Consider the following 27,748-nt stretch of genomic DNA (forward strand, 5'->3'; position numbering starts at 1 on the left):
TACTTAAACATGTGTTATAATTTCTTGTAGATTGTGGATGTCACCAAAGGAATTGTTAATGCAATTAAGGATCCAGATGCCAGAGGGAAAACTTTTGCCTTTGTTGGGTAGGTGGCTGGAGTTTGACTTTAAAATAGCGCAGCCTGTTAGAATGAAAGAACTGTGATTTACAACAACAATGATTTCTAAACCTGTTGCTCACAGGTCTGTTGGTTACATTTTTCAGTGTCTTTCTTGGATGATATTTATTCCAGAAACCTTACTGTCTTGGCCCTGAGGCCAGTATATCTCAAAGAACCATCCAAAGGCCATCATTATCAGAAGCTCATGAATGCTTACGTTAAGTCCGAATTGAGGGAACCTAGGAGTCCGCTTGAGTAAATGATTCTTCTGTCACCAAAGTCTGAGAACCCCTGCCCTAGACTGTTATGTAGCCATAGTCCAGTGACTCCCAAAGGATGGTTTTGTGCTACTCCAGTGATGTTTTTAATATATCAAAGGATAATCAAACAAAACACTTTTAGGGAATAAGTACAGTTGCAAAATCAAATGAATTTTGCTAGATCATCACGATGCCCCAGAAGGTTGGAAATGGCTGGCTTAGGGTACAGTTTCTAGGGCTTTGCAAGACTGATCATTTGTTATATGCTCTCTTTGTTGAAGTTTGCTCTTGGGAAAAATGGGGCACAGTTAAGCTATGTGACTTACCTGAAATTATTCAATCATCTCACAGCTAGGTTTAGGACCTTTTTACTGAATTAATTAAAACTAAAACACTAAGACCCGGGCTTCCCTGGTGGCGCAGTGGTTAAGAATCCGCCTGCCAGTGCAGGGGACACAGGTTCGAGCCCTGGTCCGGGAAGATCCCACATGCCGTGGAGCAGTAAAGCCCGTGCGCCACAACTACTGAGCCTGCGCTCTAGAGCCCCTGAGCCACAGCTACTGAAGCCCGCGCGCCTAGAGCCCGTGCTCCGCAACAAGAGAAGCCACCACAACGAGAAGCCTGCACACAGCAATGAAGAGTAGCCCCCACTCACTGCAACTAGAGAAAAGCCCACACACAGCAACGAAGTCCGAACGCAGCCAAAAATAAATAAATTAAAATAAAATAAATTAAAAAAACAAAACAAAACACTAGGACTCAATCTGCCCAGTGGAAAAGTACCAAATTCACCTGATAATTGGCCCAGAGTCCTACCTGCTTCTTGAGAAAAGACATTCTTCTCTCCAAGCCAGGAGACATGGTATATTTTCCCAGCATTATGGATTCATATATTGTCACATTTCACTATCACCATCGATTTAGTTTAGTAAAGTTTTTTTTCAGTGCAAAACACTGTATTGTGTTTCCATGTCAACCAGCTGCTGGAAGATGTATGTCTCCCTGAGTTCCCAATTTAGTACATTAGTGTGTAATCAGTTATATACTCTAGGAAAATTATTTACAAAAAAAGTGTTCAGCACGGTTTCCATAAAACACTAGGCTCAAAAGATACCAGGTTCTAGTCAAGAGATATTTAGACCAGGATTCCAAGGAATAGAGGAGCAGAAATGGTTTTATAGACTCTGCTTACTGCTCAGTGGAGATGCTCTGGGATGAGTTAGCCATTGTCCTCTTTACCTTTGCCCAGCCAGTCCAGCCTCTGTGCCAGGCGGCAGTAGGTCATACTTATCTGACACAGTGATGGGAAAAGTAAGATACACGGGGAAGTGTAGGCATTTTTCCTCGCAACATTGTAAATGTGTATGCACACTTCTCTTCAGCCCCAGGGAAAACTTGGTTTATTTCCCTGAGGCTAAGGCAGAGGCATGACTTTAATTTTGCCCGTAGTTTTTTTGTAGTTATTAGTTACATGATGTTGGTCCATTTTATCAATCATCCATTAAATATCTATTGATACACACATACATACACAAAACTGAGAACCAGTAAACAAGTTCAGCAAGGTTACAAGGCACAATATCAATATATAAAGCTCAATTTCCATATATTAGCAAATGAACAGTCTGAAAATAAAATAAAGAAAATAATTTTATTCACAGTAGCATCAAAAAAATAAAATACTTAGGTATAAATTTAACAAAAGAAATACAAGACTTATATACTGAAAATCACCTAACATTGAGGAGGAAAATGAAGGAAGACCTAAGTAAATGGAAAGACATTTCATGTTCATGGGTTGGAAGAGTCAATATTGTTAAAATGGCAATTTTCCCCCAATTGATCTGTATATTCAACTCGATCTTATCAAAATTTGAGCATGCTTTTTTGCAGAAATTGACAAATTGATTCTAAATTTATATGGAAATGCAAAAGACCCACAATAGCCAAAACCATTTTGACAAAGAAAAATAAAGTTGGAGCACTTAAGCTTTCCAATTTCAAAACTTACTTGAAAGCAATAATTATAGAGACAATGTGGTACTGGCATAAGAATAGACAAAGAAGTCAATTAAACAGAATTGAGAGTCTAGAAATCAGCCTTTATGTTTATGGACGATAGATTTTTGCCAGAGGTGCCATGATATTGCAATGGGGAAATGATAATCTTTTCAACAATGGTACTATCCACATGCAAAAGGATGAACATAGATTCTGATTTCACAGCATACATCAAAAAATTAACATAGATCCAAGACCTAACCGTAAGGGTTAAACTATAAAACTTTTGGAAGAAACGTTTAAAAATCTTCTAGACCTGGGGTCAGGCAAAGATTTTGTAGATACGACATCAAAAGCATACTCCATCAAAGAAAAAAATGGATAAATTACACTTCGCTGAAATTAAAAACTTCCGTACTTCATAAGACATCATTAAGAAAAAGATGAAAAGACAAGATCATCAGCTAAAAGGCAGGATGGGGTGGGTGAGAGAGGTATATGGAAAATGTGAGGATGGAGAAGAAGATAGGAAGCGCTCCCTGAGAGAAGAGGAAAAGAGCACTCCTGGGAGCGCACAGTAGGACTGCAAAGCAGAGCTGAGCCTTTCCCTTGAAATTCATGATCAGAAATGTAAGGGGAAGCCAGTTAGCCCAGGGCTGTTTTCTCTGCAACTGTGTCTTGCTGGGGGTTCAGGCACAAAGAAGGCAGATACTCGGATTAACCCGAGAAGGGGTTTTGCTGTGCTAGGACAGTGGAGAGGTGCTGGGGACAAGGTTTTGCTGAGGATGTTTGCAGAGGAATGACTACAGTATGGAACCATGAAATCTAAGCTGGGAAGGACACGGCCTTCAGTGTACCTTTCTCTGAGCAGGGGCACATAGACCAGTCTCTGATTCACAGTTAATGGAACACAAAGGGCTTTAGAAGAGCTGAAGAGCAAGTGTATGACATAGTTAGTTTGCCCAAGATACCAGTATTGCTTGTCATCATGAAGATTGCAGTTGTTCTTTGGCATAGCATGTATTATATGCAGTGATTTCTGGAACTTGAAGGAAGCTATCTGAGGGCTTTGTCTGGTAGTTCCTCTAGCTGACATTTTCTTCTTCTTTTTTTTTTGTTTTGGGGTGGGGTTTTTTTTGGTGAAAGTGTCAGAATAATGAGGTTCTCACAGAATTGCCTTAATTCAGCTCTCAGCTGTCACAGGCTTTCTAAGGCAAAGAGATTAGGAAATGGGTGAAGAGATATTAAAGTGTATTATAAGCAATAATAGTTACTAAAGCTAGGTTATACTGGTACAGAACTATTCAGATCGGTGGAATAGAACAGGAAGTCCAGAAACAGTCTCAAATATATGTAAGAATAGAGTGTGATAAGGGTGATATTTCAAAATTTGGGGAAAGGGTAGATTTTTCAGTAAATGTTGATAACATCTTTATCCTATATCAATACACTAATACATGGCAGGATGACTTATTTTCTGGGTAAAAAAACAAAGCATTAGAATAAATATGTGGACATTTATTTATGTCACTAGTGACTATAGAGGGATTTTCTAAACATAAAACCAAACAGTGAAGTAAAAGAAGTCAGTAGTTTTGATTAAATGAACTGTTTAAACTTCTGTATGCCACAAGACAATTAAACATTAAAAGGCAGTAATATAAACAATAAAAGACATTTCCAACTATATCATTAAAATATAAAAATTTTTACAAACCATTCTTATAGAAAGAGACTCCAGGAGGAAAGAGAGAAAAGCAATAAATGTAAATGGCCAAAAATATATGAAGAAAAAAATTAATCTCTAATATTAAAGTAATGCTAATTAAAATGTTGAGGTACCTTTTTCTACCTGGCAGATGGACAAAATTTTGTTTGCTCATTTTTTTATGACTAAACTCATTTTTGGTGAGGGGACTACTAGCATTTTCTATTAAGTTGATATAAACTCTTTGGAAGGGGTTTGATAAAAGCCTTAAAATGTCAAAATATACTTTGAGCTAGTTCTATTTCTGGAATATATTACAGATACATAATTATGGATATATAGAAATATTTGCAACAAGAATGTTCATTAAAACATTATTTTAAAAAAGAAAAATATTTTTAGTAGCCTAAATATCCAAAACCTGAGAATTGGTGATAAAATAATTATGATTACCTGCAATACAATACGGGCAACCATTAAGCATGCACTAGAATGTTTAGTGACACAGAAAGATGATTGGGATTTAACGTTAAATGAAAAAGACATTACAGAATATGATGACCTGTGTGATCTTATATTTATAAAAGCAAAAAATGTATAAGGGGATGAGGGACTTCCCTGGTGGCTCAGTGGTTAGGAATCCGCCTGCCAATGCAGGGGACACGGGTTCGATCACTGGTCCAGGAAGATCCCACGTGCCGCGGAGCAACTAAGCCCGTGTGCCACAGCTACTGAAGCCTACACCTAGAGCCCATGCTCTGCAACAAGAGAAGCCACTGCAATGAGAAGCCCGTGCACTGCAATGAAGAGTAGCCCCCGCTCGCTGCAACTAGAGAAAGACCACACGCAGCAACGAAGACCTAATGCAGCCAAAAAATAAATAAAAATAAATAAATAAATGAAATTTTAAAATAAATTAAATTAAATTTAAATATAAGCGGATGAGAAGTTAAGTTTATTATTATATATTACGTTTATTAACTTCATCTTTGGTGGGTGGTTTTTCTTTGTGCTAATCTGTATTTACTATAGTGCGTATGTGTTTCCTTTTTCATAAGAAAGATGTTATTTTGTAAAACTAAGAGCGAAAGTTTGTGAGGAGCAAATAATCTGAAGAAGTGTGAATTTTCTGTTTGTAGGCCCAGTCGGTACGTCCTCTTTGACCTGGTGCAGTACATCTTTGCCGTGGCTCACAGACCCTTCCTGGCATACCCTTTGCCACATTTTGTCTATCGGTAAGTAAAGCGCTACTTTTTGTGCCTTCTAGAAAAGAGCTAACTAGAGACTTCGTTTGTAATGCTCCCACCCAGGGGTTAGAGGGAGTACGTCCCTTGCGGTGAAATCTGGGAATCTCTAACCAGGAGGTGCTTCTGTTATCTTGACAGTCATCTAGGAAAGAGCCAGAGGAGTCTAAGAAAGGGAATGTTGATTTGTGGGTGAGAAAAACACTGTGTTGGAAGGTTGAATCTGCAGGTCTTCAGATTCTCCTGTTAGAAGCCACTGGGTTTAATTGGCAGCGTCTTGCTTGGCAGGTCGTGTGAAGGAGCAATCAGGTTTCCCTCTGTTTCATCCACTCACCCAGGAGGGGAAAGGGGCCCTCCTTCATTAAGGCAGTCTGATCCCGGGGTTGGGGAAAGGAGCCAGGTCAATTCAGCCGCTTCCTGCAGTTGCCTTATTTGCTCTTCCTGCTTCTTGCTGCACTCCTCCCCTCTGTAGGTTTAGCATCTTGGAATGATCACACACTGAGGTCCTGGTCAGGGAGACTTTCACATCCAGTTTGCCAGAGGTTGACTGATGAAGCACCACGGCAGCTCACTTCTTCATTCGTTTGGTCATTCAGTCATTCAACAAACATTTCTTGTTGCCAGCTGTGTCTTAGGCAATGTACCAGGCACTCAGGATGTTACAGTAAACCCTCAAAAAAGCTTCTGGCCTAACAGAAGTATCAGAGAGATGACAGTTAGAAGGCAGTGTGATGGTAATGTTTATTGGGAGTGTTCCGTCTTTCAGGCTGCCTTCTTCATCTCATTTGACACTCGCAGCGACTCCGAGGTGAGCGGGGCAGAGTGGGGACTGAGTGGAAGAGCAGGGCTGAGGAGTATCTCCGTGTAAAGGACCAGCGGAGCAAGAGCAGTTTGTCAGGGGCTAGAAGAGAGTAACCAGAGGCTCAGGTGAGGAAGGGAGAGACTTTGGCCTCCTGGGCGCCACAGGAAAGGGCGCGCTTTAAGGAGGGAATGCCGTTTAAGGAGCGGAGCTCTGCTGTTTTGTTCACATCTGTGTCTTCAGCACCTAGAACGGTGTTAGGCGCACAGTAGGCCTTTTGTTAATGTTTATGGAATGAAATGCTGTAGAAAAGTCAGGTAAGATAAAGACGAAAGGGCATGGACTGGAGCTAACGGTGAGGTCATTTGTGGTGGGGGCCTCGGGGCAGTGGAGGGGTATCAGCCAGTTTGCAGGGAGCTGCTTTCGTGGTTGTGCCTACGCCTGAGGCTTCTCCTGGAGCTGCGTATGCCCATGGCGTGGCCCCCGAGGACCCGAAAATACAGACTGGAGGTGATCTGTTAGCGTAGGACCAGAGCAGAGGATTGTAAGCGGTGTGTTTTGTTTCGTTTTTGTAAGCCAGCGAAGTGGCCTTTTTTTTGCCATTGGAACAGGTTGGCTGGAATCTGAGGCTTGCTATGTTCCTGGAGAAATTCTGACCAATCTTCAGCTTCCTTTTTCATTTTTTTATACCTCCCTTTGGAATGATGTTCTTCAGGTTTTTAAAAAGCTGCGGAACCCTGGGTTTGATGACTTTTGACCTAAAGGCCCATTAGGACAATCAGATAAGAGCAGAGCCGGCCTGGCCGTAGGGATGGTTGCTGCTCAAAGCACATGCTCCCAGCTCTGCCTCCAGTCCTCTGTGGGGGCCCCGAGGAATTCCTAGGGGCCTCCCTGTCCTGAAGACACGTGAGACGGGACTCAGGTGGCAGATAAGGAGGCCCCGGGTTTCAGTAGGGTGAAGAGATGGTGCTGAGGAAGCAGGAGGCCCCTCTTGTCCGGGTTTTCTCTTGGCTTCCTCATTTGAACCGTAGATCTTAGGCGTCTCCTTACGTTTGGATTTTTTGGTTCTCTCGGGTCCCCTACTTTTAAGCTCACGCTTTCTATCTTGCATACCACCTGGCTCGCCCTGTGTCCTTGACAGAAGCCTGTTTGAACGTCTGGGGCTTAACTTTGATTGAATGTGACAGGTGTCACTGAACGTTGGATCTTTTGCGTTTGTCTTGTTGCTGAGGTAGCTGTACTGTAAGCTTTTCGGATTCACTGTCCCTTTGGTGGGCGCCTAGGAGAGCCACAGGGAGGTGATGCGGCTGTTGGCGTGGAAGGCGAGGCGACCTCCCAGGCACTGGGGCGACCTCCCAGGCACTGGGGCCAGGAGGTTCGGATGTTTGTTCGTTTCTTTAAAAACCTGCGGTGACTTCCTGGCTCCCGGCAGCCTCCCGTGCTTGCTTGGCTTGAGCATTGAGCAGAGACGCTCACCACGTGCCATGTTCATTCTTCTCTCCAGGTGGTTAGGTCGACTCTTTGAAATTAGTCCGTTTGAGCCCTGGACCACGAGGGACAAAGTGGAGCGGGTGAGTATGAGGGTGATGAACACTGGCCTGGGCGGATGCCGGGCAGAGAGCCGCGGAGATGGGTGAGTGAGTGTCGAGCCAGCTCCCGGGCTCGCCTGGCTCAGCGCCCCGCGCTTGTCTGCCGTCCTCGTGCACAAAATGCACCCAGGCCCAGGCTCTCCGGGGTCCTATCTTTGACATTTTCAATTTTCCTTTCTCCGCTGGATCATCTCCATCCACGTACAGACAGACAAGCCCTAACGCTAGCTCTGTGTGTTTTTAAAGGCCGAAGTCGCTCCCTGGGCCCCTCGTGTCTGGCCGCTGCCCTGTTTGTCTGTGTCCGTGTGCATCAGATTCCTCAGAAGAGCTGTCTCTACCTGTGGTTGACAGCTTCTTACCTCCTTCTTGCTTTAACCCACCCCTGGCTTTTATTTCCTTGCCTCCCCGAGCCCGGCTCTGTTCCCGGTCACCTGTGACCTCTGTGCCGCCAACTCCAGCGGTCAGCACTCTGACCTGCCCTCACCCAATCTGTGAGCCACATTGGTCAGAGGCGCCGCTCCTGTCCTCTTGAAACCCCGGTTTCCACTTGCGCTCTCCACATTCTCTTGCTTCTCGTGCTCACTCGGTCTCCCTGGTTCACCCTCCGTCCCTGGTCTCTGACGGTGGGGACCAAGGGCTCTGTCCTCAGCCCTTTCCTGTCCTTGCTCTTTCTCTGAGCGACCCTCATCTCGCCCCGGGCTCCGGCTGCTGTCTGTGAGCTCCTGGCAGCGGCTTCAACTCCAGCCCTGGATGGCCTCCCCGCCCACCCAGTGGCAGGCCTCACATCTGTTTAGCTGTGTAATAGTTATCCGAAACACGGCTCATCCGAGAGTACAATGGCAAACCCGCTTCTCTCCTAGCCCCTCTCAGCTCAGTTAATGATATCACTGTTCTTTCTGTTGCTCAAGCCGAAAATCTGGAAATCCTCCATGATTTCTTCCTTTCCTTACCCATCTAAACAGTACTGCCCCATCCTTCCTGCTGTGGTGGAAATGTTCTGTCATCTCCAGTGTTCAGAAGGTAGCCACTAGCAACAGTGACTGTGAAACGCCTGAAATGTGGCTAGGGTGACTGCAGAAATAAGATTTGAGTTTTATTAAATTTGTGTTGGACAGCACAGGTCTGGCCCATCAGCAGGTATTGATGGGAAACCAACTGTATGCTCAATCTCACCTCCCTCTTCCTACCTTTTTATTCAGCTTTTTATTATGAAAATGTTTATAATAGCATTGAAAATTCTCCACTTCCAGAAGGGTAGAGGAAATAGTCATCTCCACTCTACCCACTCTGATCCAGGAGGGTAGCTCATTCCTTCCGTAGCCTCTGGACCAGCTCCCACTGCCTCTCGTCCCCTGCAATGCGCTGATCCCCTCCCATCTCGCTGTCTCCAAGCTGGTCTCCCTCACTGATCGTTTGCCCACTGTGTGTAGAAGTGTTTGTGTCGAGGTGTTTCTAGGGAGGATACAAAATAAAATACACACGCTCTGCCGTCTCTACCTTTGAAAATCTATTGGCCTTTTACCAACAAGCAACAGCCAGGGTGTCCTCTGAATGTTAACTTGAAACCTAAAATGTTAGCAAGATGGAAACATGGTCCTTGGGGAACAGATGTGAGCAGGCAGCTGTTATCCCAAGGTGTCCTTTCCGTGTTCAGGAAAGATCGGGCGGGAGAACTGGCGGCCAGGACGCGTCCGCGTGTCTGACGGATGCACCTCTTACATGTGTCGCTGAGGAAGTGCCGGGGCAGCCGGCTGCTGGGTTTGGGATTTGATCTGGGGAGGCAGCTCGACAGCTCTTCGGTGGAAGGATGGCAGACGTGCTCGGGTGGGAGGAGGGGGGTGCATGCGGCTCTGGGTGTGGACCGAGCCTCTTCGTGTGCTCGGGTGGGAGGAGGGGGGTGCACGCGGCTCTGGGTGTGGACCAAGCCTCTTCGTGTGCTCAGGTGGGAGGAGGGGGGTGCACGCGGCTCTGGGTGTGGACCGAGCCTCTTCGTGTGCTCAGGTGGGAGGAGCGGGGTGCACGCGGCTCTGGGTGTAGACCGAGCCTCTTCGTGTGCTTGCGGCTGAGCCGGGGTCTCTGGAATCTCGGGCTCACCCTCCTTCCCTCCAAACAAGGTGCGTTTGGATTTTTAGCTCTATAGTCAGCATTAGTCAGCCAGGTTGAGTAGAGCTGGAGACGAAGGTTCTTGGATTGTCGCGGAATAATCTTGATTCAGCAAAACCGAGGCGGAAGGCTGTGCTCGGAGAACAGGCCCAGGGGATGCTCGGGACGGGCTGGTTTTGCCTCAGCCCCTGTTTCTTTACTGAGCCTCACAGATGTGACGACCTGTCTGCTCCAGCCCAGACTGACTGCTGTTTAACCCTCACCGGAGCCTGTGTTTTGTACTCGCGGATAGACCTTGAGCTGACACTTGCCTTTCCCTCCACAAGCCCTTTTCTGTGGTCTGCTTTCAGTGGTTCTGGGCATCAACCCCTGCCCCGTATCCTTTGAACCCAGTGAAGTCTCAGCAGCGGGACTCAGGCCGGCTTGCGGGTTGGAGTGTTTGCGAGGCCGGCACTCCGTGTCCCTGGCCGCTTTTCAGTGCTGTCTGCGCGTCTTGTTTGCTCACAGGTTCACATCACAGACATGACCCTGCCTCACCTGCCCGGCTTGGAAGACCTGGGTATTCAGGCCACGCCCCTGGAGCTCAAGGCCATCGAGGTGCTGCGACGTCACCGCACGTACCGCTGGCTGTCTTCTGAGATTGAAGATGTGAAGCCGGCCAAGACAGCCACTGTTTAGTGGCCCCTGAGCTGCCCTTGTTTTTTGGTGTCATTCGGGTCACTAGCGACCAGGCCACCTTTGGCAGAGAATCCTGTACATAGTGCCTAAGAGCCCCTATTAAAACATCTGAGATCAAATTCTTTGCCAACATTTTCTTTCTTGATTTACAAAGGGAGAGATTCAGCCGTCTAGAATTTGAGCATTATTTTCTTTAAATTTATGTATTTAATGCTGACACATATATATCTTATTCTCTGAAATCCTGGAAGATTTGAATGTCCTTCTGTCAGGCCACTTCTTGTGAATGTTCCGGAAGATGAGAACCGCTTTTTAAGGTCAGAATATTGTGAAGCCCCCGTGTGATATATGGTGCCTTTTAATAAACGCTAATTTGAGAAAAGACACAACGTCCCATAACTAATCTGAACTTATCCACACTTTGGGTATTTTTAAACGTTTATCTTAATGATCTCTGCACACATTTAAAATATAGGACATACATGGAAAACCGTTGTCCGTAGCCATGGATCCTCCAACTACCTGCAATAATTCCATAGTCCTCTGCCCAGCTCTGAACTTGCCGAGGCCTCTGCCCGCCTGCGGTTAGGACAGCCTCTAGATGGTTTCAGACACGTGGGTGCACAGGGATCCCCTGCCGCGTAAAGGAGCGCCAGCGCTTCGGAATTAGGACTGTTTGCATAAGTTGTAAGCCTCACAGCCGAGATCCAGCTGCACAGTTGGTTCAGTGTCGGCAAGTCCCTCAGGACAGTATGTGGTGAAGCTAATGCACCACCTTCCTGGGCGGCCCAGGGTTGGTCATGCAGCCGACTGCAGTGCAGCGCCTCAGTCTGTGGGGTGGGAAGGTCAGTGAGAGCCCTGTTCATTTACAGTAATGCCCGTCTCAGCCTTGCGGAGTGAGGAACGTGAGTGCTTACGTGCGTTCTCTCCCTGCCCCCTCTGCGTGCTCCAGAATCTTTTGTCCCCAGATGGACAAAAGTGTGATTTCTGGACCAGAAGCGTCAGCACCCCCTGGGAGCTTGTCGGGAATGCAGGCCCATCCTGATCTGTTGAATCAGGATCTGCATTTTTAAAACGTCCCTGGGAGATTTTTGTGCACAGTGGTGTGAAAAGCACTGATGTGCAGAAACGCTGCATCTCAGGAGTGTGATTCCTGTTACTAATTCAAGCGGTGGAGCCCCACCCCAGACCTGCTGAGTCAGAACCTCTAGAGACAGTGATGCATGTCAATTAAATCTCAGTAAAACTGGAGGAAAAAAATAAAACAATATTACATGATGAATCTGAAAAAAAAAAGAATCTGATGAAAGGGCCTGGGAGTTTTATTTTCCTTAAACATGCCGGTTTATCCTCATGCACACTAATATGTGAGAATCAGTCTTCTAGGGAAAGGAGTCCAACCCTGCTTCCCTTTTTTTCTTCAGTTAAGAGATATCTTGTTGGTTTGGAGGATACTTCTGCCAGCCACAAGCCAGCCAGCAGGCACACAGATGGGTGGATTTGATTTGAAAACATAATTGTGTGATGTACAGTATCTGTGTGTTCTAGCAATGCTATTTCTCATCGGTTTGTATCCTAACTCATGATGTTGCATACTTGCTTTCTCTAAAACCATAATTTACCCAAGATGGTTCTTTCCTGTCACACCCGATGCCCCCTTTTTATATTTTGTAATACATCCTTTATTAATTATTCTTTTATGAAAGTTGTATTATTATAACCTATCTAACATGTAATCAAAACATAATGCCTTATCTCATATAAACAAGGCATTGAAGGAGAATACTACACCCATAATAAAATAACATGTACTCCAGTGATGACGTGAGCACAGTTGCACTGAAGGGCATAGTGAAGTGGTCAACTGCTGGCATTCATGTGGGCGGTCACCATAGGCACACAGGTACACTGGCCTGATGTGGCCAGAAGAGTAGGTCACCCATGCATGATACACTAGCAGCTAATATTTATTGGTCACTAAATGCCAGGACTGTGATGTGTGCTTTACCCGCACCATCTCACGAAATCCTTACCACAACCTGTGATGACCCAAAAGGGTTAAATCAAGGTCAAGTTCACACAGCCAGGGAGTGTTGGGGTGAAGGCTGAATCCAGGCTCCCTGACTTCAGGGCTGCAGAGAGGGTCCGTCTATCTTGGCCACTTAACTGCCGAGAGCTTCGTTGCTCTTCCTGATGTCAGCTTCTGCATTAGTGAGCCGCTTCTCGTAAAGTTCAGAACAAAACAAAATCTAGTTTGCCCGAGATTTATGTAGTGGATCACATTCTTAGAAAACTCGACATATATTAACCCCGTACCAGAAATCCCTTGTATCTGTCAAACAGTTAAATTTGCAGTTCAGGTGAGTATAAGTGGGTTTTTAAGTCACGTGAGATGTTTCAAGTCTTGACTTGTGTGTTCTGACTTACTGTGCTATGTCCACCCCCACTAAATGCCCACAGTCCCCTTCCATCATTGTGATAAAGGTTGCACCCACAGATTTCCGGGGTGCCCTCCAGGGGCTGTGTCACACCTGCTGAGAACGACCACTGGGACCCCTGCCGGGGACATCTTTGAAGGTGTGTTGCCATTGTGTCTTGGGAGCTGGGTTTAGGCAAGGTGACCATGGTTTGGTTTTGTTTAAAATTTTTAAAAATTATTTGTTTACTTTAAATTTTATTGGGCTATAGGTGACTTACAATGTTGTGTTAGTCTCAGGTGTACAGCGAAGTGAATCAGTTATACATACACATAGATCCACTCTTTGTTTAGATTCTTTTCCCATATAGGTCATTACAGAGTGTTGAGTAGAGTTCCCCGTGCTGTACGGTAGGAAGGTGACCGTGTTTTAATGGTAAACCATGGTAAACGCCTGAAACACCATTTGAGCAGAGTGTGGTATTCCCCTGACTTGCTACCAGCTGTGCAGCACACGGCCCTGTTGGCTTTTCCGTCGGGCCCAGGGCACCCCGTCGTCCAGCCAGCCTTCCCTCTTTACGTCTGATTCTCTCCCCAACGGCACACTCTTCAATAGAGGACACGCTTGAGGTTCAAAATGCAAAAGGCCACCGTCGTATCTGTCCATCTCTGAGCGCTAACTTAGCCGGTAAATTAAAGCGTGGACTTGCTGTTCCTCATTTGCCACAAATTAGCACAATAACCAAGCTTTCGGTGGGGGGCTGTTTGGGGTTTCACTTCACGTCGACCAGCCCTAAATGAGGTGGCTTTCTTCTCCATCCTTTCCCTTATCTCCTTCCTTCCAGAAGCTCCACGTTCTCTGTCTTTTAAAGAAAACTCAGCTTTTTCCGTTCCTCAGCTCGGTCCCAGGAAGCTCCACCGAGATCCGCTGTCGCTGTCCTGGTCGCTTGTTCACACGGGACAATCACACCCATGTCTCCAGCACACGCATGCGATTTCCTCAGCTCAAACGATTGTCAAAAGTCCCACCGTTAAAGAATTTCATCCATTCAACTAGTAACAGAGAAGTTAAGGGAAGATGCAGCCCTGAAGTCAGGGAGCCCGGATTCAGCCCTGGCTCCAGTACTCCCTGGCTTTGTGAATTGACCTTGATTTAACTTTTTCAGGTCGTCACAGGTTGTGGTGAGGATCCCGTGAAATCCTGTGAGTAAAGCACACATCACAGTCCTGGTGTTACTAAGTCTAAGCTCTCTCTGCTCGCCACACAACAGGCCAATGAATTGGAGACAAGGTGTGGAGGCGAGGAATACGACTTTTTTCGGAAAGCCAGCAGACCCAGAAGACGGCAGACTAGTGTCTCCAAAAAACCATCCTATCGGGGTTTGGATGCCAGTTTCTTTTATAGCACAGAGAGGGGGAGGAGATGAGGAAGTAAAGTAAAAAGGTCATAAGTTTTGCAGATATCCCCTGGAACGGCCCCCCTCTTGGAGGGAATGTGTTAATTTCTTCTTTCTTGCAGCCATCCACAGGTAGACAGGTCCGGATGTTTCCTTGAACAAAGGCACTTTGGTTTAACATTCAGGCAGAGGAGCAGGGTTCCCCGAGGCAGGCCATTATGTAGAGACAGTATCCTTTTAGTGAACAGAAGCAGCGGAGAGCAGAGGTTCAAGTAAAAGAAGCAGATCCAACGTGTAGCCTGATTTGACTTCACACTGGCGTTTAGTAAGCAATGAACATTCACTGCTGGTGTTCTTGCCATGGGTGGCCTCTACTCTTCTGGCCTTTCTTGTGCCAGCCGATGGGGATATGAGGAAGCAGTTGCTTTCTACTCAATGAATTCATTGTTTAGTGGCAGGAAACAGACATATAAACAGTAATCATTGTTAGATTTTTCAGTTTCCCAAAGGGCAGTTTATCGGTTTAGAAATTTTCAAATTATGTAATTTATTGAAGCAATAAATAAAACTAACCTTTAAACGTTTCAAAGTTCAGCCCACAATTCTAATTGTTTATAAAGCTAGTGAATTTAGCAATTCGTTTTAAGGGTTTCTTATAATTTAGTTACTTGAATTTTCTTAGTTATTTTAAACTCATTTTTAAATTTAATAAATTTTTGGCTACGTTTTGCAACTGACCAATATACAAAGCCTTCCCACATATTTAAAAAATTGTAATGAAGCTAATAATTATATAGATATTAACCTTCAAGTCTGGCAATCATGATACTATTTACAAACTTAGCAAAATTCTCATCCCTTTCAACTTAAAAATCTAGGTCTGAATTAATAAAGTACACATTTGAAGTTGGAATCTTAAGATAAATTTGTCAGACTCCAAAATGCTAAATTCTTTAAAATTACAAATACTTTCAATACCAAGTATGTGCAGTTATCCTCAAAGTTAGCATAAACATGAATCGAGATTTGAATTCGTTCTGTGTATTTAATTTTAAGTCATCTGGAGGTTGAAGACCTTTTCCAACTTAGGAAACAGTTGTACCATCCCAAGCTTTTAGGAGTTCCCTTCTTAGTGCGTGGAGATCGCGTGGGACCAGGGATGTACCCTGGGCGCAAGACCTGGGATACACATGTCCAGGGTGATTCTTTCCATGGCGAGGAGGGATGAGTTGAGTGTCCATCTATAGGGGCTCTTCCTACAGGGACTTCAATTCCTGCTCTCCTAGGGGTGCATTCGTGGCACATATTCTCTGGATTCAAGGTGCATATGACCTGATCATCAAAGCTGATTTCAACCGCCCCTCTTATCATGACATTGTCATTTATACTTTACTTACATGTATTTATCCTGTGATCCTGCTCTAAGTTCCTACTCCAGATTCTAAGTTCCTGTCTTCCTGGGCCCTCCTGTGTATCTCCCTTGGCTTTGCTTGACTCTGGTCTCCGGTGGCCTTGGCCTGCAGCAGCTTGTAGCAGGATTTCGGTTCCCAGCCAGAGACTGAAGTCAGTCTGCGGCAGCGAGAACACTGAATCCTATTCATGAGACCAGGGGCCAGTGACAAGGCCCCGCCTGTACAGCTTTGCAGAAAACGAATTTATACCAAGAAACAGAAAGTAGCGAAACAAGTGAAGTGTTTATTAGGAGGAAAAAAGAGTATGTGTGGATAGACACACGGGTGGGCTCAGAGAGAGAGTCGTGCCCTCGTGGTAGTTTGAATCGCTCATATGGGGCATTTCTTCCAGGTGTCCTTTGGCCAATCATCTTGCTTTGCCTGGTTCTGAGTCCGTATTTGGTTTATCTCAGGGTCTCCCATGTGTGCGAGCATATCTCTTAGCCAAGATGGATTCTAGCGAAGAGGCCTATGGGTCGGGTGACATCACTCCCTTTTCGACCTCCAGGAAGGCTTTCTGCGCTTGTATAGTCAGGAAGGTCTCCTTGACCTCGAGAACGAGAACTATGTGGTCTCTATCTAGGCGGGGCTTAGCTTCTCCTCTTCATCTTGGAGTATCTGTCCACAGGGGACAAACTCCAGCTGTTCAGCCTGGGGCCCATCTATCTCCTGCCTCAGCTCTAAGGTCACATTGACCTTTATCCTAAGGACAAATAGAAGTTCTAGAGTGGAAGTGTGTATGGCATACCTGTGAAGGGCTCTGAGAGCTTGAAGAAGAAAACCACCAGAAATGGATTTCTAAAGCTGTCTTGAGGATAACCAGGGGACAGGTGTGAGCTGGTGTGTGAGTGTTTGGGTAAGGAGGGAGCTGTCACTGAGCGTGAAGAGAACAGCGTGAGCGATGCGCTGGGGGCTCGAGAGATGCACTGGGGTGTGAGAGTCAGGTGGTTACAGTGTGTTGGGGGAGGGGAAGGAGAGAGGAGTTTAGCCCTTACCTTGGGGGTGATGCCCAGTGGTTTAGCAGGTAAGCTCTATGCAAAACTCCACCTCTTAGCTGGGAGACAAATCCCTAACCTCTCTTTCTCAGCCTCAATTTCCTTGTCTGTAAAATGGATGTGATGATAATAATACCTACAAACACCTACATCGGAGGACTGTGGTGAGGAATTAAATGAGATGATGCTGAGTGCTGAGCCTGGCACACAGTGAATACTAGGTAAATGTTAGCTGTTATCATTTAAGTAGCAATGCCATGACTGAGTCCATACATTCATTTCCTGACTTAATAAGTAGTAGCTGCCTTTCTTAAGGCAGGGAGGGATCCCTGTTTTCAAAGTGATGGCAACAGCAGCTTAATGAAGGTAACTTACCCCATTAGTAAGTAGCTGAGCTGGTTCTGACTTAAGGACACTCAGGAGAAAGACATGCTCATGATCTCGGAGAGACAGCAGTGAGTGGTGGCTTGAAGCAAGATCTTAGCTCCCTGCTGAGGAATCGAACCTGGGCAGCCTGGATGAAAACCAGGAATCCTAGCCACTAGACCAGCAAGGGCTAGAGGCCAGAAGCAAAGTTTCCCTGACTCTTACCCCTGCTTGAAAGCAAGCTTGTTTCAAGGAGGCAAAAGCTGTAAAAACAAGTACAAAGTTTATTATTAGAGACACAGCGCAACACGTGGGAGAGCTCACGGAGAGGCAGTTTCTTTAGTTAAGACAGAGCAAAGCAGAGATACACACCAGCGAGGAAGGGTGTGGGCATGCTCCCTAATGACGAGGAACGCAGTAAAGAGACGGTTGCGTCCTTTACACAGGGCGGTTCTTCCGGGTCTTTGTTTACCTTTGGCCAATAATCTCATTTCTTTTCCACGCCTGCCCTGCCCTGGGGCACCCCTCAACATGCCTGCGCAACTTTTTTCGAGATGGATGCCAGCCCGGAGGCCTATGGGGAGGTGGGGGGAGGCTTGTCACCACCTATTCTGGTGTGGAGCCCCCTCCTTTTTGACCCCTAAGGAGCCTTTCTGCGCATGTGCAGTGTCTCCCTTGCCCCAAGGATGGGAAATACGAGACCTCTTGATCTTTTGCTCCAGCAAGGTTTTAGCCCGTCTCTGTCCCTGCCATGACTGCTATCTTAAAGTGTCCACAGGAGACAAAGTCCAGCTATTTACCCCGTTCCTGTTGTTATTTCCATCTCGAAGTACACACAGGAGGCTGGTTGTAACTAACTAGCCTAGAGCCCACCTGCCTCCTTCTTCAGGAAATGTAAACAGGAGGCTAGTTGTAAATGCCTAGGCTGGAGCCCATCTATCTCACGCCTCAGACACAGTGATGTAATTCTGGAAGGCTGTGGGGTGCCTGGGAGGTAGAAGGAATGGAAAGCAGAGTTGAAGACAGGCCTAGGCACCTACTCGGCGCTCTATAAATATTTGCTGAGTGAATGAATTGATGAATGAATGGGGTGGGGAGATTCTTTCCTTATTCTCAGGTGAAAACTCCATCTGACCCCAAATTGTTCTGGTCTTGTTCAGGTAATAATCATTTCAATTTCATAATAAAACCCCAAGATATAATAGGCTCTATTTGGTCATCAGGACGCCCAGTGTTGTGTAACCATTCAAATTCTAGCTTGGTACCCTAACTCTCTTCTCTGCCCCCCAGCTGGGGTCCAGGAAGATAGTGTGGTTGGTACTTTTTTCAGCCTTCACTTATTTTCATCCCCAGTTTGCCAACAGAGGCTGTCCTCTCTCTGGGACTGGGCCAAGGGGGGCCGGGGGAGGCGGGGATTGGGGAAAAGGGTACAGTCTTATGGGGTGAAGATCTTTGCTGACTTTAGGGTCTGAAGCAGCAGGTGTTTGGAGCTGAGTGTTGTGAGGTATTTTCACAAAAATGATGGTTTGGGTGGTAATTGAAGCTGTAGAAATACATGTTGCAGAGGATACAGTATCATATTAATAAAACATCACCCATTAACACCTTAGCACAAATGAGGGTAGCTACACCTCACTGATAAGCATGTGAATAAGGAAGAATAATTTATGGAGATGATGTGTGTTGGGAGTGTTGGGTGGAAGCTGCCCTAAGAAATTTGAATTACGGGACTTCCCTGGTGGTCCAGTGGTTAAGACTCTGCGCTGCCAATGCAGGGGGCGCGGGTTCGATCCCTGGTTGGGGAGCTAAGATCCCGCATGCTGTGCGGTGCGGACAAAAAAAGAAGATATTTGAATTAAAGAGCTGTAAGGTAATTTAGAGATTATCTGTGCCAATCTGTACATTTTATAATTGAAGGAACTGAGTAAAAACGAGAGAAATGACAGCTCTGTAGGATCCGGGTGGACAAACGCTTCTGAGTCCAGGCAGTCCGTAAATAGGACAATGGGAAACGGAAGCATAGGGGAACATTTGTGCTTCCGTGGAAAACTGCATTGCCTGGAGTCTAGACTGGATGAGGTCCAGGTTAGCTGATTTTGATTCTAGGGAGATGCTTTACAACTCTGTAAGCTGTAGATAACCAATAACAATGCTGTTGACTAAAAAAATATACTCAACAACCTAAAAGCTGGGAGTTATGTTTTATTTGGTGGGAATTTTTCGGGCTTCAAGCCCAGGAGGCAGCATCTCAAGTAACCCTGAGAAAACTGCTCCAAGAAGGCAGGGGAGAGCGAGGATATACGGGAGTTTTGCAACAAAGGGCAAGTCGTAGGAACAAAAGGTTACTGTTAATAAAAGAAAACTATACATCTCAAGTTAAGGAATTTAGCGCTTTTCTATGTCTGGGAAGATGCAAGAGTCTGAGCTCACTGAGATCATTCCTTTGATATGCATCTCAGCCATCTGGGGCCAGTATCCTGTGTTTTCACATCCTGAGTTTCCTCGGGGCTCACCGTGGGGAGTGGCTGCAGTCTGAGGGCTGCTAGATGGCAGGCGTGCTTTGTTTCCTTCCTGAGTTCCCTCAGGGCTCGCCAGCTCGCTGTTGGAGGGCTGCAATCACTGATGATTATGACAGGCAATATTCTGTTTATCAATGCAAAATAATTCTTGTCTATATACGTGTAAGTTCTGCCATGGAGTTTCAGCTGACCTGTCTCCCCCAGTTTTGCCTCCAATGGCATGTTTATTTCAAGATTCCTGAGCTTTTTGGTTTTTTCTTTTCAAGATTCCTGAGCTTTGGATTCTCCTTTGTACTGGTTGTAACACCTCACCATTCTCCTCAGGAATGAATTAAACACAATCTTTAATGTGTTCATTTTTATATCTGCCGGAGAGTCATGACTGTTACCCTTGCTTCACAATTATCCTTTACTAAAAGGACAGAAGGACTGTGGGGAATATGGGCAGCTCCCAGCTCCTCGCCAGCTCCCTCCAGAAGAGTATTTCTGGATGGGGAAGTCGGTCAATGATACCAGATCTTCAGCTTTTCAAGGAAAGCTGAAAATTTTTCAGCCTTTTTTTTGTAAATGTGTGAAAGCTCTTTATTTTTTTTTATTTTATTTATTTATTTTTTTGTGGTACGCGGGCCTCTCACTGTGGTGGCCTCTCCCGCTGCGGGGCACAGGCTCCGGACGCGCAGGCACAGCGGCCATGGCTCACGGGCCCAGCCGCTCCGCGGCATGTGGGATCCTCCCGGACCAGGGCACGAACCCGTGTCCCCTGCATCGGCAGGCGGACTCTCAACCACTGCGCCACCGGGGAAGCCCTGAGTTAACTTTTGGGTGTATCAACTGGAGGTGCCTGGGGAACGTCCAAGTGGAAATATCCAAAAAGCAGAAAGATATTTGACTAATAAGCCTATGAAAAAGGGCAGTATAATTAGTAACCAAAGAAATACAAGTGTAAATGGCAATAAGCTATTTCCTGCCTATCATGTTAGTAAATAATAATAATTATTATTGTTATACAGAATCTGCACAGATCCGTGATATGGTAATCCTCCATACTGCTGGGAGGGTGAGAGGCGGTGGTATATAAAATGAAATGAAGAGCACTTTGGGAATATGTACGAAAATAACACTGCAAGGGATTTACCTTAGGGAAATAATCTTGAATGTAGGCAAAGAATTAAATTTTGCTTCAAAGACGTTTATTGTTGCATTGTTCATAGTTGTAGAAAATTGGAAGTAACTACCAACCAGCAAGGCTTGGATGAAGGACTGATGAAATTCCATCCTGCTATTCGGAATAAGGTTTTTGAAGAGTACTAAATAGAAAAATACTCAACTATGTCACTAAATAAAAAAAAGCAAGTTAAAACTTCACATGATCCCGTTTTCATTGCTAAAAATGTCTTTAAAAGGGGCTGGAAGGAGGTATGCCATCTGTGCTTCTCCCCAGGCGTTGGGATTACAGGCGTTTTAAGTATTTGTTTGATTTTGCTTCTCTTTATTTTATAGGCTTTCTGTAATGTTTGACTTATATAATAATAAAACTAATAAATACAACAATAGCAACAAAATTCAATTGTGAAAAGCTGTCACAGCTATTTTAAAGAGCATTGCCAGAACCTGACGGCATTTAAACACTGATGCCAGCGTGGACCAGGTAAACTGAAAACGGAAGGACAAGCCTGGGGTACGAGGACAGGGTTCATCATTCGGTTGAAACTGTAAACAATTTTTTGCTGGGATGTATATACATTCGTGTACTTTCTATGACAAAGCTCTAATCAAAAGTTGGTCCTCAGATAAGCATCAAGTATTTATGCCCAAGAGTAAGTAAAAATTCTTTGAATAAGGAAAGAAACACGTATGGTTGGAGATAAGCAGAAGCTTCTGGAAGTATGGTTTTCTTCACAAGTATTCTAGGAAGACCGTCTTCAAACATTAGAATATTATTGGTTTCAATATTTTGGGGGGAGAACCGCCTAATACTTTCTTCAATAGATATCTCCCTTCTGTGACAGCTTATATATGAAACAGATAAAAGCAAGATACTCCATGGGGGCAGGAAGCGGTGAGGGGGATAGAGGGTCTGGGGCTCTGCTAGCCTGTTGTCCACCTTCTAGCCTTACAATCAGCCGCGAATGCCTCTGTATGGGGTCCCTAGTCTTCTCAGACGTAGTTGGAAAAACCCGTCAGAGCAATAGGGTAAAAAAAACCCGTCAGAGCAATAGGTAAACGTGCAGCTATGCTCCCTGGAAAGGTAGAACTAGCCCAAAAACTAGGAGGGAAGTGTGCTGATTGCAAACTGCCCAGACTAGGGAAGAGTGGACCAGGAAGGCTTTATCTCCAGCTGCGGGCAGTGAGAGAAGGGACACAGGAGAGGAGAATTCAGTTCTTTCCCAGGACCCACTTCAGCCCTGAAGCACAGAGCTTTTCCAAGAGCTACTCTACCAGTTTGAAAGCCCTGCTGTCACTTGCAGAATGAATCAGCTAGATTTAGAATCGAGCTGGGATACCAATCATAGGCACACATGCGCACAATTAAAATTATGTGTCTATTTTCTCCTACTTAGGCACATAAGGGGTGAGAAAATTTATAGGTTGTAGCTCCAGAGGGGTGGAGGGGAGCCTATTCTTAAAGAGCTAGATATATGGCAAAATCCCTAATTAAGATTTTGCAAACATTTCCCTCCCTCCCCTTGCCCGTTCCCCCCACCAATAATAATCCCATTGTGGCAACATTAAAAATGGCTAAGAGAAATCACAGCAGTAGTTACAGCTGTCCCAGAAGCATCCCATAGCCCAGGCTGCCTCCCACCCATAGTGGAAATAGTGTTCCCGAACCTGGCTTTGGGTCTCCTCGATCAACGTGCAGCAAAGCCAATCTACTGACACCAGGTTGTGGTGAAGGAAAGTACAGCGTTTATTGCAGGGCCGAGCAAGGAAAAGAGGCAACGCATGCTCGAAAGACCCAAACTCCCTGATGGTTTTCAGCAAAGGGTTTTTAAAGGCAACGTTTTGGGTGAGGGTTGCAGCTTGTGGTCTCTCTTCTGATTGGTTGTTTTTGGTGGTGTTTTGAGAATCTTAATCATTAAACTTCTGGTTCCAACTAGTCTGGGGTCTGTGTGCTTGTGTTCAGCATGTAGTCACCATCTTCCACCTGGGTGGTGGTCTCAGGTTTTGCAGAACAACTCAAAGATCTGTGTCAGATGGTTACGTACATCCCTTGAGGGGAACTAGGACTCTGTTTTATCACTGAACTATTGCTTAAGCTCTCATTACTTTCCTTGCTTAACTGCTTTTCCTTTGTTCCTGCATTGCCTCACTTCCTTAATTAGTAACTGCTTGAATCTGCTCTTGGGAACTCAAGGAAGGCCTAGGAGACCAAAGCCTTTTTATACAAACAAGAAATGGGACGTGGAGTGACTTTGGTACCGGGGAGGGCCCTGCAGGGTCCTGCTTGGTTCCAATAACAAAGTCCATCCCTCCCATCACACAGAAGCACACGCACACGCACACCACCACCAGTGGCATCACCACCACACGTGTGGAATCTGCCCATCACCTGTGGATGCTTCTCTCACCACTTCTTTCTGCCTTGAAGATGTTGTGCACCATCCCGACTTTGGACGAAATGTGATACCCGTCTGGCTACTGCTAGGCCGAAGTCTGTAGCTAAGACCGTCCAGAGAAGGAAGAAAAGAAAGAGAGCACCAGGGCATCCTTCCAAACATTTATTTAACAGCTTCTCTGGCTCTCTCATGTTTCTCCAGAGACTTCAGAAAAAGAAAAATTTCCTGGAGTTTCTAATTGCCTTTATTTTTATTACGAGGAGGCATACGCTTTAATGGCATCATTAAAATCTTTTACTTTGTTAATTATACAATATATCGTGAATATTCATATAAAAATCTTTTTATGGACAGAAGGTTTCATTTTTCTTGGGTGGTACCTAGAAGTGGAATAGCTAGATCTTATAATCAACTTTAGGAGCGAGTGTTCTATAAATGCCAATTAGGTCATGTTGATCGTGTTATTCAGATCTGCCCTATCATGATTACTGGGATAGGAAGAAAGACGCATAGAGGGGCCCTATGACCTCCACTCCCTGGTGTTACTCCCATGATTAAATTACCTTACGTGACAAAGAGGCTTTTATAGATGCAATTGTAGAAGAGACCAAAATATGGCGCCCCAGAATACGCCTCCTTGTCCTAAGGATTATTTTGAACTGATTATTTTGAGAAACAGAAGACACAGGAGTAGCTCTGAAACTAAAGTAGAAGTTACCCTTTTACAGGAGGAGTTTACATTTACAAAGGAAATCTCCGTTTGTGAGAGTTTCTCCTTCTCTGTACCTGGAAGAGAAGGATGACTATAAATCACAAGAGACTCTTATCAATGGATAAGGTACCAGCTTAAGTCTGCATAACTAGTCTTACTTTTATTTACCTTACTTTTCCTGATCACTCCCGTAACTGGCCTCCCCCACACCCTTCTTTCTCTGTTTTTAGCTGAAGATCATGATATTTAAGCCTGAATTCTAAGCCCATTCCTTGAGGATTACTCATTTCTCTGGTTATCTCTCCCAAGAGCTATACATGTAATAAACTTTAGTTTGTTTTTCTCTTCTTAATCTGTATTTTATTATAGTAGCCCCAGAACTTAGAAGGCTAGGGGAAAGGTATTCTTCTTCCCCTACACGTTTAAAATGACTTATCAGTTGACGTCAAGATTAGGGAGGCTGGGCTTCCCTGGTGGCGCAGTGGTTGAGAGTCCGCCTGCAGATGCAGGGGACACGGGTTCGTGCCCCGGTCTGGGAAGATCCCACATGCCGCGGAGCGGCTGGACCCGTGAGCCATGGCCGCTGAGCCTGCGCGTCCGGAGCCTGTGCTCCGCAACGGGAGAGGCCGCGGCAGTGAGAGGCCCGCGTACCGCAAAAAAAAAAAAAAAAAAAAAAAAAAAAAAAAAAAAGATTAGGGAGGCTATCCCAGTGGATGTGCTCCATTTACATGAACTCTTTAGAATCAGACAGTTTTCCCTGGCTAGTAGCGGAAGAGGAAGTCAGAGAGATTTCAAGTGTGAGGAAGAGGTGCTGGCTTTGAAGATGGAGGGGCCCAGGTGGCAAGGGAAGCAGGTAGCTTCTAGTTGCTGAGAGTGGCCTTGATTAACAGCCAGCAAAGAAACAGGGACCTCAGTCCTACAGCTTCAAGTAACTGAATTATGCCAACAATCTGAACGACCTTAGAAGTGACTTTTCCCAGAGGCTACAGAGCCCAGAGTGGCTGACACCGTGATTTTGGCCTTGTGAGACACTTGGGAGAGAACCCATTTAAGACCACCCTGGCTTGTGACCTACAAAACTATGTTGTTTTAAGCCACCTCTTTGTGAAAAATTTTTATGCAGCAAGAGAAAACTAACGCATGTACTAACTTTTTGTTCCAATTATTTTATCACTTATTCTCTCCAGGATTGTAGATTTGCCTATTTATCTTTAGTTATGACAGTTTTTGCTTCATGTATTTTGAAGCTCTAAGGTTCACATACATGTAAGATAGTTATGCCTTCCTGACTGATTGACCCTTTTGTTGTTATAAAATTTCTACTTCATCTCTGATAATACTCCTTGTTTGGAAGTCTTCCTTGTCTGGTATTAACATAACGACACCAGGTCTCTTCTCTCCAAGAAGATATAACAATGCTTAATGTGTATGCAACTGACAACAGAGTGTCAAACCACATGAGGCAAAAACTGATAGAACTGCAAGGACAAATAGATTAATGCACTATTACACTTGCAGACTTTGGTGCCCCTCTGCATATACTGAACAGATCTACCAGGCAGACAATAAGTCAGTACATAGTTGAACTCAAAAACACCACCAATCAACTGGATATAATTGACATCTATAGGATACTTCATCTAACAACAGCAGAATACACATTCTTTTCAAGCTTGTGTAGGACATTCACCAGGTAGACCACATTCTGGGACATTAAACTCACCTTCACAAATTTAAAAGACTAGAAATCTTACAATGCATACTCTTAGATCACAGTGGAATTAAAATAAAAAGATAGCTGGAAAATCCCTAAATACATGGAGATTAAACAACATAGTTCCAAATAACACAAGGGTCAAAGAAGAAATCTCAAGAGAAATTTTAAAATGCTTTGAACTAAATTGAATTGAAAATAGAATTCATCAAAATTTATGAGATACAGTGAAAGCAGTGCTAAGAGGGAAATGTATAGCATTAAATGCACATAATAGAAAAGAAGAGGAAGAGTCACGTGGTGAACGAGTTGGGGAAATGGTGGCTGTAGGAGTGAGCAGGCTTGGGGTGGAGGGGGCAGCACAGAGGAAGCATTTATGACCTTCTACTGTGAGGTGAAACAAATAAAGAAGAGAGATTCCGTTCTAAAGTCCAAAAGTGAGATTGAAAGATTGACCTGTCCTGGTTCCTCCTACTTCAACTTGAACCCTGATGTTCTTCAGATAGATCCTGAAGTGACAGATGAAGAAATAAGAAAGTAGTTTCAGCAGTTATTCATATTGGAGCATCCTGACAAAAAAGAGGGTGATGCTGATGGAGCACAAAACCCTTTTGAAGCTGTGGACAATGTTTACAAGTTGCTACTGGACCAGGAACAAAAGACGAGGGCCCTGGATGTAATTCAGGCAGGGAAATAATACCTGGAACACACTGTGAAAGATTAAAAAGGGCAATTAAAGTGGAAGGAAAACCTACAAATGTGGAGGAGGATGATCTCAAGCTGTTCAAAGAAGCAGTATACAAACAGACCATAAAACACATTGCTGAGCTGGAAATTAAAAGGAAAGAGAGAGAAATGAAAGAGATGCATGAAAGGAAATGAATAAGGGAAGAAGAGATTGCAGCTCAAGAAAATAGATTTAAAAATCATTTTTTTCTCTTTTTTCTTCACATTGGATAATTTCTATTGATATGTCTGGAAATTTGTGACCTTTTTGTCTGAAGTTGCCAATTTGCTATTAAGTCCACCCAGTAAATCTTTAATTTCAGATACTATAAATTTCAATTCTAGATTTCCCATTTGGTTCTTTTTTAGAGTTTCTAGTTTTTCCTTGAGATTTCACCATCTCTACATTCATTATGTCCATCTCTTTCTTTAAATTCTTGGACATTTTTACAATAGCCATTTTAAAGTCCTAGTGTTTGAATGACTACATCTGAGTCATCTTCTGGTGGGTTTCTATTGACTTGTGTTTTAATGGGTCACATTTTTCTGCTTCTTCACATGTCCAGTAATTCATGATAATATCCTTGACATTGTGAATGAATCCTTGTAAAGCATCTGGTTTATATTGTTTTCCTTTAAAGAATGTTGAATTTTGTTCTGACTGTTAATATACTGGAAGTTTATTTTGTTGTTGTTGAGACTTGCTTTTGGGCTTTGTTAGAGTGGGATTAGAGTGGCCCTTACCCTAGGGCATGGTTCTTACACGTAAGCAGTGGTCTTTCTATTGTCTTAGCAGGATACCCAGGGTGTTCACTGAGATGTCTCCATTGTGACTCAGCCAGAATTCCTGTATCTGCTAAGACTGTGTGACCTCTAGCATCTTTGTTATGTCTTAACCCTGTAGCAGTTGTGCTAGGCCAGACCGTGTGGAGTTTCTTCCTGGGCTCATTAAGTCTATCCCATGTCTGGGAATCTGGAGGGAATCCTCGGAAATCATCCTCTTTCTAGGTAGCTCCTTTAATTTTGGTACCCTGCACTGAAATTTACAGATGCTTTAGCAGCTCCCAAATTTAGCTCTCTGATTCCTCAGCTCAGGAGACTATCACTCTCTGCCTGGGGCTGACCATCCTATGCCATAGTTGCAAAATTGTCCCCAGATCAAGAGATGGGGTAAATGTAGGACTCAGCTCATGCTTCCCTCTCTCAGGGATCACAGTTATTTGCTGCCTATTGCCTGAAAACAGGTGTCTCATATACTTTGTTCAGTTTTATAGTTTTGGCAGGAGGGAAACTCTGATTCCAATTACTCCATCATAGCTGGAAGCAGACGTTGATTCCAGAAAGCCAAAAAAAAAAAAAAAAAAAAAAGAAATTATGGTGCTTTTCCA

General features: G+C 44.6%; 1 protein-coding gene and 1 pseudogene across 2 annotated transcripts in view; both read left to right on the plus strand.

Annotated features, from left to right (window-relative positions):
- NDUFA9 (NADH:ubiquinone oxidoreductase subunit A9) overlaps positions 1-10,872 on the plus strand; it is a 30,292-nt gene extending 19,420 nt beyond the window's left edge. The window contains exons 8-11 of the mRNA XM_082850242.1: positions 31-107; positions 5,231-5,326; positions 7,639-7,705; positions 10,334-10,872. Coding sequence (XP_082706368.1) covers positions 31-107; positions 5,231-5,326; positions 7,639-7,705; positions 10,334-10,504 — 411 coding nt within the window. The 3' untranslated portion in view covers positions 10,505-10,872. The remainder of the gene's footprint in view (positions 1-30; positions 108-5,230; positions 5,327-7,638; positions 7,706-10,333) is intronic.
- Positions 10,873-12,323: 1,451 nt separating this feature from the next.
- Positions 12,324-26,594, plus strand: LOC309968250 (dnaJ homolog subfamily C member 8-like; annotated as a pseudogene). The gene is made up of 2 exons: positions 12,324-12,328; positions 25,965-26,594. The product of its transcript is annotated as a dnaJ homolog subfamily C member 8-like (transcript).
- Positions 26,595-27,748: the final 1,154 nt, after the last annotated feature.

The sequence above is a fragment of the Leucopleurus acutus genome (genome assembly GCF_964270905.1).
Source record: "Leucopleurus acutus genome assembly, chromosome: 11".
Taxonomy (NCBI): Eukaryota; Metazoa; Chordata; class Mammalia; order Artiodactyla; family Delphinidae; genus Leucopleurus; species Leucopleurus acutus.